At 31.8% G+C, this 15,363-nt stretch overlaps 1 protein-coding gene across 1 annotated transcript; it reads right to left on the bottom strand.

The window, feature by feature from the left end:
• Positions 1–7,473: 7,473 nt before the first annotated feature.
• LOC148599687 (uncharacterized) lies at positions 7,474–9,434 on the bottom strand. The gene is made up of 3 exons (XM_088557808.1): positions 9,050–9,434; positions 8,758–8,856; positions 7,474–8,397 (listed from the first exon to the last, which is right to left on the bottom strand). Exons 1-3 carry the CDS (start codon positions 9,360–9,362, stop codon positions 7,997–7,999), a joined length of 813 nt encoding a protein of 270 aa, XP_088413934.1. The 5' UTR covers positions 9,363–9,434; the 3' UTR covers positions 7,474–7,996.
• Between the last annotated feature and the right edge of the window lie 5,929 nt (positions 9,435–15,363).

Here is a 15,363-nt window from a genome sequence, read left to right as displayed (position 1 = left end):
GCAGTTTACCTCTCTTTGCATTATATTAAGTTTCCTAATCTTTGGTTACTCCTTATGGTAATTAAATAACAATTTCCATCCGTATTTCGAAAATCAAATTTTAATATCACTAGACTATAAAACTCGAAAGTTGTCAATTTTATCTTTGATATACGGAAATGGACAGAATTGTTTCCGAAAACAAAATATTCAAATGACAAAAAATAAACATCCTTTTGTCTTATCAGTGTGTAATGACATTACGCAAATAACTTTCAAAATATGGTCACATGCTCTGTAACCAATACTGAATAAAAAAGTAGTTAGAAACAAAATGAAACAACTAAATGAATTAAAAACAAGACTTCCTTCCTTTACTCTCCAAATTTGTAGCAAATAATTAGTCGGTATTTCTGGAAATCATCGCATTTTAATGCGTATTTTGTTTTTACTTTTTATGTTAACAATTAAACTTTTTAAAAATGTTTTTACTTTTTTTTGTTACCATAAATTGTTTCACGTATTAAAATGATAATAATTTTAATCTGTGATATTAGTAAAAAAGAGATGGAGGTAGATTTAATGAACAATATTAAACTTCAAATAAACAAAAAATGTTTATGGTCGAAACAGATGAAAACAGACTGCAAATTGCATGTATAGATTGGTTTTTAAGTAGACTTGGCCACACATTTTATTCCTTTTTAAGTAATTTTCGTCGACAATTCTAGGCTTGCCTTCGCGCTAGTTGAACAAGGCTTTCATCAAAGTGTTTTTATTCTTCCTTTGAATCCATTCAATTTAGAAAACTAGGTTTCTTATAAAATGTCAAGAAAGGACGCTTCAATGTGCTACACCTAGTACTTGCTTATGTGAAATATGGTGCATGGTAGAGGTTTGCGCTGGGTGACGTTTGTCCTTGGGAAAGGTGGTGGTCAGTTTGTAATCCATCAATTTGTATGAATAGATAGTATGACCTTCACAGTGGCTTTCATTTTGGACAAAGTCAGCGTCATTGTGATCTTGTATTACTTACACTGTTAGTTGTATGTAAGGATGCATTAAACCTCGGGCGGACATTTCTGACGTGAAGCATCATTTACGGTAGTAGACCTAGGGTAAGGGACACAACTCTTACTGATCATTGTAACGTTTGTAGTCCGGATTTTACACCAATCTCATGTAAGCATCAAAGTAACTTGGATAACTTCATTCAGTTTTAAATGAAAGCTTGATAGGCTTTGTTGAAATTGAATATGTTACAAACATACCACTGATTTCGAGAGTAATGCCCCATACCCTATGTCTACCTCCTTAAAGAGTAATCAAGGGAACCAAGGTTATAGCGGTAATTAAAAGAATGCAATCCAGGGACAAAGACCAAACATGGAAAACAGAACAGGAACAAAGAACATAAAGTAACTAAAATCATACATACAAAGTAACAAAAGCAAATGAACAACTCGGACTCCATTAAAAACTGGGAGCATGGACCAGGTGCACCGGTAGGGTAAGCGTCCTCTGTTTTTCTAGAAACATAAGTTTGCTCATAAAAAGTCAAGTCCGGAGTAGACAAACGAGAAAAGGAAAACTATGACCCATTGAATACATCAGTTTTCATGGTGCAGATGGATACACCATAACTATGCACGAGTTCATGATGACAACCATGAAACTTCTGTAGTGATGACTTCAATCTTGTAGCAACATAACCCTGTTCCAGAAATATATGGTTTTTGTTGATCAAAGAAAAGCAACTTCAGTTGTTACCTTTGAATTATTGCATTATTCTTTCGGAAAATTGACAACCATGACACTAATTTCGTTCTTGAACTTTCGTAAACAGTGTGTAAATCGATTCAATTTTAAAAATTAGAACCTCATGAACCCATTACTTTCAAACAGTTTTGGGTGAATTTACAATACTCTTAGGGAAATTCTACTTCATTCTTATTACTTTAAAAGCACCAATGGCGAAAAGTTTCATTATAATTATTCATCAGTAAATGTATGCTTCGTTTCTGCTTAATCGAATAAAAGGTCGTCTTTTTCTCTAACATCGTGGGTTCGTGGTCAATGAATTACCGCAATTTAACCCACAAAGATTTTGGTATTCATCGCATTTTTCATGAAATTATATTCATTGTAATCGACATTATATAAATAACCACAACATTTATTATTTTAACACCATGTGTACTTACAATTTTCTACGAAAAGTAAATATTCGTGTTTTTATGTCACGAGAACTTCCGGTATATCAACAACGATGAGAGGTCAATCCCATCGGAGAAACTTCTATCCGATGAGTGTTATTGTATTTTTTACATGACTTAACGTTATTACCAAATTCACTAAACAAACACAAATCGTAGTTACAGTTATGTAAATAATGAAAAATTAAAATAAAAAAAAAAAACGCTCATTACTCATTCCGTACCCTAATTATATTTCACGTTGATGTAAGTTGGGACAAATATTTTTTTTGACAATGTCCCGTATAGTGGGAATTTTTGCGAAATTCCACTTTTTGCTATATTCACTAGGTTTAGGAATCGCGAAAAAATAAATTGTCAAACTTTAGTTTAGATATTTTATATTAAATGTTCATTCTCTTAAATCCGAAGACAACGAAAATTTCAAACCCTATTAACAGATCAAATATCAAAATTGTTGTTGTTTGTTTTCGAGGTAGAAATTAGGGCCAAAAGAGTTCATTCATTGCCTTTGATAATGATAGCAATGGTTTCATTGAACATTTCATGACATATTGAAACTAATGATAAATGATCGGAATATAACCTTCTATAATTTTCAAGCAAATTAGATTGACATAAACAATTATGTATCATACATAAATGCCTTTCATCAAAGTAAACGTGCTACGGATATTTAATAATACAACAATAGTATTGACAGTAAACATGTTTCTTTACTATGATATACGAGAACTTACATAGGCATGTAAATTTAACAAATTTATAGGCATTGTTCTATATTCATTGGTAGCAACGATAAGAATTATCCAATGAAATCCAAAAACACGCCGGAGACGATATTGTCTGGTAATATTTGATATTTTTAATCGTTTAACGATACAAACTGTCGTGAACTGTAAAACGGATATTTACTTTCTTGAATAATAAAAAATGGAAAAACGGTGGAGTAAGAATATATCTAGCTAGCATCAATGAACATTGACATTTCTTTATATCATTTCTTTTTTTACAATTTCGTTCGTTATTAAAAAAAATGATCCTAATTCTTACGTTTTTAGTTTTATACATGTAGTTCAATAGAAGGGTTTGTCAGTTCGTTTTATTGTTTAATGTTCGCTTCTTTTTTTTTATTTTTTCAAGCATAAATTTCACAAAAAGTCGTAAATGTGATATTAATCGAAAGTTATGACGTCACAATGCTATTTTCTGTTGTGACACTATTACTTACTATCAACTTTATACTTACGACTTTTTTATTAAATTGACGCCTTATACTTTTCTTGTCTGTAGTCGTTTTGAAATGTTAATCATTGCAATTTTTTTTCTTTACAATCTTATTTCAAAGAGTAATCAAGGAAATCAAGGTTATAGCGGTAATCAAAAGAATGTAATCCAGGGACAAAGACCAGACATGGAAAACAGACATACACAACAAAGAACATAAAGTAAATACAATCATTCGTACAAAGTAACAAAAGCAAGCGAACAACTCGGACTCCACTAAAAACTGGGAGCATGGACCAGGTGCACCGGTAGAGTAAGCGTCCTCTGCTTTTCCCGAAATACCCACTGAGTTGCTCATAAAAAGTCAAGTCCGGGATAGACAAAAGAGGAAATGACAACTATGACCCGTTGAAGAAATCAGTCTTCATGGTGCAGACGGATACACCATAACGAGTTCATGATGATGACCATAAAACTTCTCTAGTGTTGACTTCAATCTTGTAGCAACATAATCCTGTTCCAGAAGCCTATTTTTTAGAGTTCTAGAGCGATACAAGAAGTGTGCGTAGTTTCGGCAGGCTCTGGCATAAGGTATGAGTTGTGATATGAACACTCCATACGCAGGTGCTGAAGGGATGTTGCCACAGATGAAAGGAAAGTTGACAATTCTGAATGAAAAGTCATCAAGTTTGGTCAATAGTTTTCCTTTACAATCGATTTCTAAATGTAGGTCAAGAGACTGACTTCACAGTGTCTGCAGTATCTTTTATCTCAAGTTCTTTTGGGTAGTTGCGATGTATCAAATCCCCGAAATTAGGAATGTTTAAAGATAATACGTCATCTATATAGCGGAAACTGAGATTGAAGGATCTAGCCAAACGATATTTGTTTTTTTTCTGAACAGATCGGCTTTAAAGTCAGCATCAATAGAGAGAAGAAATAGATCAGGAAGTAAAGGAGCACAATGTGTTCCCATTGGAATGCCGACCGTTTGTTGAAAAACACGTCCCCCACACTGGACAAATATGTTGTCGATTATAAATTCCAGCATTTTGTAAACATCTTCCTCTGTATATTTGGAAGATGATTTGGAATTATTTCTTACAATGTATTGGGAATCTCTACCAAGAACTATATATTTGTATCTAAATGTACCACTTTTTTTGGTAAAACAACGATGTATAATGTTTTTTAAGCCGGGATTTTAACTGAGTATGGGGAATAGAAGTATACAGTGTTGAAAAATCATAGGTGTTAATGCTATTATATTCAGATAATTGCCTTGAACTAATTGTCTCCAAAAGATCTTTCGAATTTTTTCTGGATCCACATTGAATTATTACCACTACGGGAGTATCAAGTGTTATGATAGGACTGCAGACCCTCTTTGACAGTTGTGAGTATAAAAGTTTTGAAAGATGTTTGGTACAGATCCAGCTATGAAACGTTGTTTGTATGGATTCTTGTATGGGTTCAAACCGTACAATTGTCTATTTCTCGTAGAATGCAATGCTCTTCAGTATAAGAATTCAACACAATACAAAATGGACATGGTCACTACAAACAAAGAACATTTAGGATAAATTAAACAGGACTCAAGAGTTCACATCAAAACCAGCAGCACAATTCAAACTTGAAAGTAAAATGAAATTCTTATATGACGTCAATTAATATCATACAATATATTAACCCGATATATCTACCCGTTGGAGATTCAGATACCGAAATAGTCTTTTTGTCATATTAGAATAGAAAAAATGTCATGTTCGGTACGATGTTGTACTCATTTATGCAATGATCGGCCTTTATATTTTATATGATAATCCACTAATCGATACAGTTGCTACAATGTTTTCATAGACCCAGCTCATGGTAATTGATTTTAAACCTGTACCCCATTAGTTATTTCTTGGGCAAAACTTGATTCTGGTAGGTAATCGAAAATGAGCTTACAACAAATTAAACAATATTTTAAATGGTCATATATGTCATGGTATTTGTCCCTCTTCTTTTGAGATAACTGAAAGTTTGAACCTGAAATAACTTGCCATTCCCACCAGGAGTGTCTCTACCAGGTCAGGACAATGACAATTGATTCCAACTCTCCGAGTTGATATTATCATTTATAATGTGTGACTCTTTTAGTCATTTCTTCTTGATCATTGATGTAAGATTTGCCATCAGTTTAACATCGTTTGATAAATTTTGACATACTTGAGACTGAAATAAAAAGGATTGAGAGTCAGTTAAATAAACGTTAACATTTTTCGCTCCTTTTCCTGAAAACCGCGAAAAATAGTACACGCGAAATTGATATTTCACAAAATAAAAGGCTTATCTTTTTTTTTTTTTTTTTTTTTTTTTTTTTTAAATTGCGGAAAGTGGTACCCGAGAATATGTTCACTTTACAGAATCCGCGAAAAATAGCAACTGCCAAAATTAATACATTTACAGTATATGTAAATACTCCAAAATATGAATTGTTCAAATTGTTCAGTCGCAGAAGATGTATTGCAAAAATGGAGTATGATGTGATTGTTTGAACTTTCAACAAAGACGCAGAGTGTGGGTTATCGGAAATCTAGCATATTTATATTGGCCGGAACATAAGCCATATAACACCATAGCGATGCATTATCAACAAAGTCAAATGTTATTTGATTAGCTCCTATTTTATAGGCAAAGTCAAGAGCCTTGTTAGAAGATATTATTTATCAAATTTTAAAGTAAATGTGTGTTTTAGAAAGTGTAAACTTCTTTTAAATACATATCACTGTACCTTGATTTTTCAAATTAAAAAATGTCCAAAACTTAGGGTTCTTATTAGCTTCTAAATGTATTGTATGCTTTTAGATTTTATCTATAATTACTACAAGCGTAGAGACTAATCGTGTGACATAGTAGTATATCAATAGTCAAAGTGGCTTCTTTTGTAACATTAACCCCCGTTTTGTATATTCCGTAATGGTATTAACATCTATCGGCTCATCAATAGCTATGTCGGCTACTGCCGTATTGGCAATTAATCTATAATAGCCCTCGTTTACCATGTTTGGTATGGTTACGGTATCAGCAGGAAATACCAAGCCTCTGTTCGGGCGAAAGAACAAGATTTTTTTTCTAATTCTCAACATTTTATGATGAAATACTGATACTAAACATGAGATACAGAACAAGACATGAAGTGCATATTACGTAAGGTTAAATTAAATTGAAATCACAATGACATGAAAATGTGGTGAATTATCACGAGTTATGACAAGAAAAGTCACTTACCTATCCTCTTATATCAAGGAGGTACAAATGCGTGTCGAAATTCATGAAGCGTGTCTTTATAGTGTTAATTTGACAGCATGAAGATGTGCATCTAATTCTACTATAACGTACGTAGTACTCAAGCTAAGAATTTATGCAAAATGTGATACACTGTTGGAAAACTTTCATATTTTTATTTTTTATGTTTTTGTTTGTAAATTTTGGTCACAGAATAAACATGTTGCATTTTTTATAACCTTATGCGATACAAAACTATAGATAATGTATTGTAGAATTTAAAATATAGGGAGATAACACTGTAAATGACACTGATAAACATTAGAGACCTGAATTTGGTGAATAAATTTAATCATTAATACCCGTAGGACAAAGCAATAAAATACATAAAAGATGTGATGCGTTTTTCGATTTCCAGAATCTACACGGTTTTTACAAGGGCTGCGACTAAAATGTACTTATAAATTGTATAAAACAAGAAAAGTACCCTCTTAGCAATGGGGGATCTGGTGTTAATCTTTAGATGGTTAAATTTGTTGTGAGAAAAACCCGCTATTTTTAGCATTTGTCCCATCTATGCTGCTCTAATATTCAAGCAGATATGTATTGTACCTGTTTCTGTTGCATGTATTGAATGATATTAATGGTATTGGATAACGCAATTGAACTATTTTGTCAGTTTTAGTTGATTTTTTTTAATTTTAACTCTGTGTGTTTGTGTGTGTGTGTTTGTTTGAAGTATTTCAAGCATGCTTCGATTAAGCTTGTTCACATACGTACCATTACCTGATTTTTGTATAGTGAAAAAACACCATTTCTGTATAAGAATAAAGGTCAAACTTTTATTATGTTGTTTAATGGAAAGTACTAATAATACACTTTTCATTTGGTGATTATTTATTTGAATCAGACAAATCAATAAATAATAATATGGTGTTACGTTTGACGAGATCAAACCCTAAAGTAAAGCAAACCATGAAAGTACTTTAATTTGTGGACACCAATTTTCGTGGATAAGAAACACCAGTTCATTTATTCTTGAATTTGTGGTTTTGAGATTTTCGGTATACACATCAATGGAAATCTCCTTTTAGTTAGGAAGCAAATTTCGTGGTTTGGCCTACCTACGAAAACCACAAAAATGGGTAACCCATGAGCAATAGTACATACACAGTATAAATAACCGAAATACATAATCACTTCTAATTGTGAGCATTAACAATAATGTCATGGATTTCAAAATGCATTACGAAATGTGAATCAGTGAATGTTTTATCCATTAAATGTAACAGATTTTACAGCTACCCGCAAATATCCAATATTCTGAAGTTAGGGATGTAAATTTCTTCGTTTTCCTCTGGAACTAAATCAAGGGTGCATGATTTCTTCTTACCAAATTTGCTTTTAACCTTATCAACGAAATTCCTTCCACGATTTGTGATAGTCTTAAGCAAGTCCTTTGAAAGCCAGTCAGAATCGTTATCAAGTTTGTACCCAGCACTAATCAATTTCTTACAGACAGATGGGTAGCACTTTTCTTGAGTATGAGTGGCTAAGTAGAGAGCAGACTGGCCAAGTTTGTCAACAATGTTCACTTCACATCCATGTTTGATCAGATATACGCAGGATTTCTCCCTACCTTCTTGCAAACCAATTAATAGGGCAGTTTTTCCAGTGCAGTCAATTTCGTCAACATTTGCACCTGCAAATAACGATGAAATTAATTAATGCTATTTAATTTCAGCATTGAAATACACAAACATTTGATGAATATATTTTGTTGAAAATACATTTTTGTTATGCCTTTTGTAAAACTATGAAGTTTTTTTTATCTAAAACGTAGAAGTAAGCAACAATTTGTAACTCTATGATGCAAATCATGTGTTTACACTAATTAATTATAGATGTAGTAAGATCCTGTTCTAGTGTCCGCATTCTGTCATTTACGTCATATTGAATACATGTGTGAAATTTTTTATCCATATAATAATTACATGTTGAGATAATACTAAAATGTATTTGAATTGTCTATGTAAAAGAACTACAGATCCTCAAAACTTACCAGATTTATGGAAAAACTTGACTATCTCAATATCGTCGAAAAGCACTGCTCTCATAAGAGGAGTTTGGCCTAATAAATTCTTGACATTCAAGTCACAACCTGAATAAATTTAATGTACTGTTAATAATTTGATAAACCTCCACTTCATGAATGTATTAAAGCAAGTGTAAAACTGTGTAGGATATATTTGTTAGCAGATTAAAATTATTAAACCACTCAATTCATGTTTTTTTCAATCTTTTTGAATGCAAAAGACTTGTACGAAATAAATATATACAAAAACTGCACTTACCACTTTTTACCAAAAGCCTAATCACTTCAAGATGAGATCCATCAGTGGCTTCATGAAGTGGGGTGTTTTTATTTCGATCAGCAATGTTTGGGTCACAACCAGCTTCCAACAATTGTCTTGCGATTTCTGTTTGACCGTACTTGGCTGCATAATACAACAGAGTACGGCCTTTACTATCCTTCGCGTTTACTTCTCCAGAAGCAATGTTATACAAGTTAGGAGTTGAATTTGATCTTTGTCGACACAATTGCCGATGAAGCTTGATATTTTCCGTCGAATGATCATTGTTAGATTGCAATGATCGGAAACTCATTGTTGTTTTTTTTAAATGTATACAAATGTTATCCTTAGAAAAAAACAACAGTTTATTTTAATTGCCTGAACACATGCATCAACATTAAATTATGACGACGAAATGAACAACCATTCTTATATATACCTAAGAGGGAAAAAAATGTGACAACCCAACGACACATTACAGCATAACTCTCACCTAGATCAACCAACCGCGTCGCTTGTCTCTTCGGTTCATATTGTTTTATGAGTTATTGACAAGGTCCTGGTTCAAGGTTGTACTTGGTAGCAATTAACCAGGGTAATCGTACTTGCTATATACTTCCTCGGTTATGTTTTCTTTTAATATATCTTGAAGTTTACAAGAGAACAGTACAAATAGGTTTGATTCGTTATCTATATGCTTTATTCATCTGATGGGGAAATGTTTTATTTTTTGTAAAACCTCACTTTAAGTTTTCCATAATTATCAATTTTGTATGGATATTAAAACAATTAGTCCGTGTATGGGAAAAATGTCAAATATTATGGTTTATCGGGATCGGAAATAGGGATAAGGTATGGTGATTTCATATAGTTACGGGGAATACAAAATGGATACTCAGTTTATAAATATCTATTATCACAATAAAAATGTATCTAATTGAATTCAAAACGATAGCTATTAAGTTGTTGAATTTAAAATGATATAAAATTTGAATTTACCGAGTACTTATTTTTCAACATAAAATTGCAGTTGAATTTTTTGTGTATTGATTTTTTTCTAAAGTGAAAATGATACTATTATTACTTTTTTTTTCTGATGGTTCCAAAACGGAATTGTAGCCGGAGTAATTGTGTATAGTGTAAATTGGAATGATATACCAATCAAGACTGTACTCAGAGATATTCAACAAGCAATATCAATAACAAAACAAAATATTCATTCGGTATGTGTTTCATGATTTCAGTTATTTATCTCCTTGAATGTTTTGTGTTTATGAACCTGTTTGGCTCAGTTTTCCCCCGCTAAATTTGCGATACGACCTGCAACGAAAAATTAAACTGGCGTGATAATTTTCTTTGTGAACAATCTTAGCACACAATTAAAGAACGACCGCAAATATAAAAAAAATAGATTTATTGCAAAAAATTCGAGATAAAGACGGCGCGCAAATTTTCCTGTTTTAAAGTAATATCACATACTACCGCATTTGCATTATATGGACATATCATTGGCCTTCATTGGTCAACAAGGTGTGATACAGTATGTTCTGTTCAATGTTATCATGTTCTTGTACAAAGGGAATATACAACTCATATTTCAGAATTTGACAGGAATACTGTATTAATAGACACGTACACATTGCAACACTAATTTAAGATAGCCAATAGTGTACGATTTGCACTTTGTATACAGTCAAGTGTGAAGGAAGTAAAAATACTACCCTGTACTTCATAAAAAAAAACATGACAAACATTTCTGATTACACACATTTGGTTTTCTTTTCAATTGAATTTAACATTGTTCATAAATGTAAATATGAAAACACCTTACTTATCTTCTTTTGAAATCCGTATCCTATTTGCACTATTACATATAAAAAATCATTTTATTATAGAGTGTATACAATATATATAATAAAGTTGAAGTAGAAAATTAATGATTGCCTCCCTTTTATATTTCTTAGAATTGAATTTGTGTTTCTTTCTTTCTTTCTTTCTAAAATTCCTGCGTATTTACAAGTGTACGAGTTTGACTTAATGAACTATTTATTAAAACACGTTATTTAAATGACTAACACTGTAACCTGCCTAAAACGAACCCACTTTGACTGTTGAATTCGTTTGGTTTAGCCAGGTATTCGGTTAAATCATGTAAAAGAGACTTAACCAGATACAGAATGACTTTGATAAGTTTCTGTTTTGGACAGATTTTCGGATTTTAAATGGTTTGGACAGTTTTTCACTGTATAATCGATTAATTTCTATTTGGTAATAATTTTGTAAGAGTGTCAAAAAGAAGTGTATTATTTCAATCGCCTATAAAATACAATTTAATATGCCAGCGGCTGGTTTGGAAGGAAGGAGTTTTTTTTCGGTTTATAAAAGCATTACATATTATATATACCTATTTAACAGTAATGAAAATAGCGGTAATTCATGCTGATAAGGTGGTTTGACCCTTTGGGTCTTTAAAAGCATGTCAGGTTATTGTGACACAATATAGAAAAGTTAGCAAAAAATTGTAATCATATTAACCGTTTTATTAATGCATATTTATTATTTTTTTTATCAAAGGGATACTTAAATTACATGTGTTATCATAAAAAAAAATTAACTGTTCTACACAGGTTATATAAATTTGTCTCTGCATTACTTGCAGTATCTAATAAATGTTTCAAACATTGTTCAATCACTTGTTTTTTTGGGGGGATTTTTTTTGGAGGGGGGTCAAATCTGTGTTCTTAGTCACCATTATATAACAATGCACTAGTTATATATGAGTAAATCCTTAATATTTATTGATCGTAAATTCTCGACTCTTTTTTGTCCTGTTAAAAATTGCGTTAATAAAACTATATAAGCTTAAAGAAAAAATTAAATACTAAAATGTTAAATGCCAAAAGTTATAAACAATAATAACTGAATGGAAAAGTCAAAGCATAAAAAGGGTGCATATAGGTTGCCTAATGATGAAAGCATTTGTTCCCGGAAATGAGAACTCGTATACATCCGATATGATTTATATGATTATTTTATTAATTCTCTTTATTCAACGTATAATTTCTTAGGTACAAACCGATCATCTCATCTGTATGAAAGTAGAAAAACCACAACTTATAATATAGTAGGTTTTGATAAAGTCGGGTTAACAAATCATAATATATTTAAATAGCGTACACCTATAGTTCCAGAATTATAGAAACCTCTCCTTTCACTTTTTACTATTTTCAATCAAAAGGGTTCAAATTAAAATATACTATTCATCATTCCCATTCTCAATCTCCAAAGTCATTCTCCATTCAGCATTGCCTATTCATAATAAAAAAAACACACACACAAAAGAAGACTTCCACATTCAAATACCTTTTCCAGATGACTGTTTCATATGTTTCATAAGTAAAACTGTCTCATCAAACAAAGTTTTATGTTAAATGCCAAACGTTATAAACAATAATAACTCCATGGAAAAGTCAAAGCATAAAAAGGGTGCATATAGGTTGCCTAATGATGAAAGTATTAATTGAAAATATCATTCGGTATATCCACGCCGCAATGGAAAATGGAGGTTTGGCACACTGTAAACCATGGTTTAAACCCGTCAATTAGTTTTAAATACTTGTCAGAAATCGCTACCAGGAACTCCGGTGATGTTATATCAGTTACTATCTACTACACCGAGGCTACAAACTGTGTTCTTCAAAACGAAGCTGTATACTGTATTATTCAAAACGAGGCTGCAAACTGCGTTCTTCAAAAAAAGATCAAAGGATATTTTCAAGTTATATACTGACAGAAAAAAAGACCTAATCTTTTTTCTGAATACCAGTTAATCATTGACTCTTGTCAGATATAGTTTACTTGATAAATCAGTATTACCTTAATATCACTTGGAATATTTATTATTTTATATAATGCATCGCTCCATAAAAGAAGTAAAACGGGATTTTTTGTCGATTTCTTCAAAATGTAGGTAACTGTTAAAACAAAGAAATATGAAACATTATCCGAATACATCATATTTTATCTTAATTTTACTTTTGCAAAAGTTGTACATAACACAGGTGTTAATGCTATTGAGTACAGTACTTGAATGATAATCATAAGGAATAGGATATGCATCTACAAAAATACATTTAATGTTTTCACGGGAATTAAAGTTTTCCTTCACGAATTAAAAATTGAAAAAACTGTTATCAATGTTAAAAGAATTATCAGTGAAAATTGAAAAATAAAATAAACATACCACATACACATACAAAAGACGCTCATGTACATACAGAGCATACTGTTTCATTTTTCTCCTACAACGTGTATCTTTGAAGCCTTAGAAAAATGGATACGAACTTATGCAAAAATATGATTTTAAATTTTGCCTTAAAGATGTAGAACTATGTGCACTTGAGATGGGTGATATTGTGACCATAGGCAATGTGCAAGATGTCATATGACACACGCTGTGCGTCTGTGTCAAAAGGTTCAAACAACCGCTTCCTTATTCATTAGACCATCTCCAGTGTATGTCAATTTCCACAGAAAGACTTTGAACCCTTCATGTTTCAAAGCATCTGTATACCGCATAAGTGTTTGCGGTCATTTTCCAGCTTGTGGAAAATTTCGCGATCCTCTTCAAGGACTGGCTGAGGGCTTTTTTTTTTTCTTTTAGAGTAATCTGATTTTTAGGTAGACAAACAGTTCAATGATTATACCGTATTTTCCCGTATATTCCGCGCATCTGTGTAAATTGCACCTCCATTCTTGGCAAGAGAGATCGACGAAAAAGCTAGTTTAACTGTAAAAACGAGGAAAAATCACCAGATCACCATAAGATGTTGAAAATGCGTATCCTTTCATTATTAATATTTTCAATACAATTTTTTATTTAATCTTTCCAAGCCTTTGAAAGCCATTCATTGATTAAAATTCTGCGATGTTTTGGATCCATTCGTTTTATTTGTCCCTAATTCAACGAGTCAGCTAAAATGTGTACATTTCCTGTTCGTATGCAAACCAGGTGTTTCACTGAAATATTGACGTTACCCCCGACAGTTTATATAAAAGATGTTTAAATTTGCCAAACTGTTGTATTAATATTTGACATCTGGAAACAATTCATCAAGCAGATTAAGGGATTAGTTGACAAACCTTTGTAATAGGTCTTGTTATTTGATAATCAAATGACCATGGGCAGGTTGGCGAATCCGTTGTTGTGTATTTGACGCTCCACCGCATACGGATGACAGAAGTTGTAATTTAGTAATTATTACGTGGTATCTGAGAAATAAATAAGAAGCTAATTATGTTTTTTTTTACATGTAAACCAAAACATGCACAAAATGGCATGGATGGATAAAACAACTTTTGAATAGCAGTCAAGTTTATTTATTTATTCAAAATAAAACTGTTGGCAAAAATACATAATATTTCGCGTGATTTAATTTCAGCGTTCCAACTTTGACGGCGAATATAGCGAAAATTATAACACTGGGAAAACAATCACTTCTACGGTATATGGGACATCGCAGTAATTATTGTAACGGGATTGGAAATTATAATGAGGAATTTGGTACAGCTTTTGAATAGTACAAACTTTTCATTTACATTATTTTCCATATCAAGTTCCATGGTTTCAATAGAACATGCACAATCCCACATAGAGAATCCAAATATTTCATAGAAAAAAAAATCTATTTTGATCATATACTTTGATTTTCAACTTAAATTATATATTGTTCGATTTTGGTTAAATTAGAATAGGTGCTTTTATTGAATTAATATTATTTTGAGTATACAAATAATCATAAACCGGTTTTTAAATCCCCTTTCCCCCTAAGAATTTCCGATTTGCTTTCTCCATTTCATTTTGTTCGTGTACCATAGGATTGAAAGTAAGAATATTATGCAATGGTAATCATTTCTTTTTTTTAATAAGAGTCCAAAATTCGAGTTATAAAGTATTTGAAATGCATTGCAATTTTATCATCAAAGGGAGATACTCATATTTACCACATCATAGTGTTGTAAAATTGAACTCGTCTTTCTGAATCCTGAGTCACTTCTAAAACAAACAAACTGTCATTTCGCATTTAATAGAGTATAAATTATGTGCTCATATTGTCAATTTGTGTGTGTTTCTTTCTGAGCTTGATACAATCTTTGTAAATTTTGCCCGACTCCTACAGACTCCAGCAAATAGTTAGATTACACCAAAAGAAATATAAATAATAAGTGATAGAATATATTTCCATTAAAAATGATTGTATCGGAAAAATAGGGAATTACGAATTGGCAGGAGAAAAGGGGCAAACGAGAATTGT

Source organism: Perna viridis, chromosome 13 (genome assembly GCF_037379345.1).
Source record: "Perna viridis isolate PV_CMFRI_1.1 ecotype Kerala chromosome 13, ASM3737934v1, whole genome shotgun sequence".
Classification (NCBI taxonomy): domain Eukaryota; kingdom Metazoa; phylum Mollusca; class Bivalvia; order Mytilida; family Mytilidae; genus Perna; species Perna viridis.
This window is presented reverse-complemented; position numbering and strand designations above follow the sequence as displayed.

Coding starts and splice junctions, on each gene's coding strand:
- LOC148599687 (XM_088557808.1), bottom strand. CDS start 9,362: ATGAGTTTCCGATCATTGCAATCTAACAATGATCATTCGACGGAAAAT. Junction 8,857..9,049: donor TAGGCTTTTGGTAAAAAGTG/GTAAGTGCAGTT, acceptor AAATTTATTCAG/GTTGTGACTTGAATGTCAAG. Junction 8,398..8,757: donor CAAGTTTTTCCATAAATCTG/GTAAGTTTTGAG, acceptor CGTTATTTGCAG/GTGCAAATGTTGACGAAATT.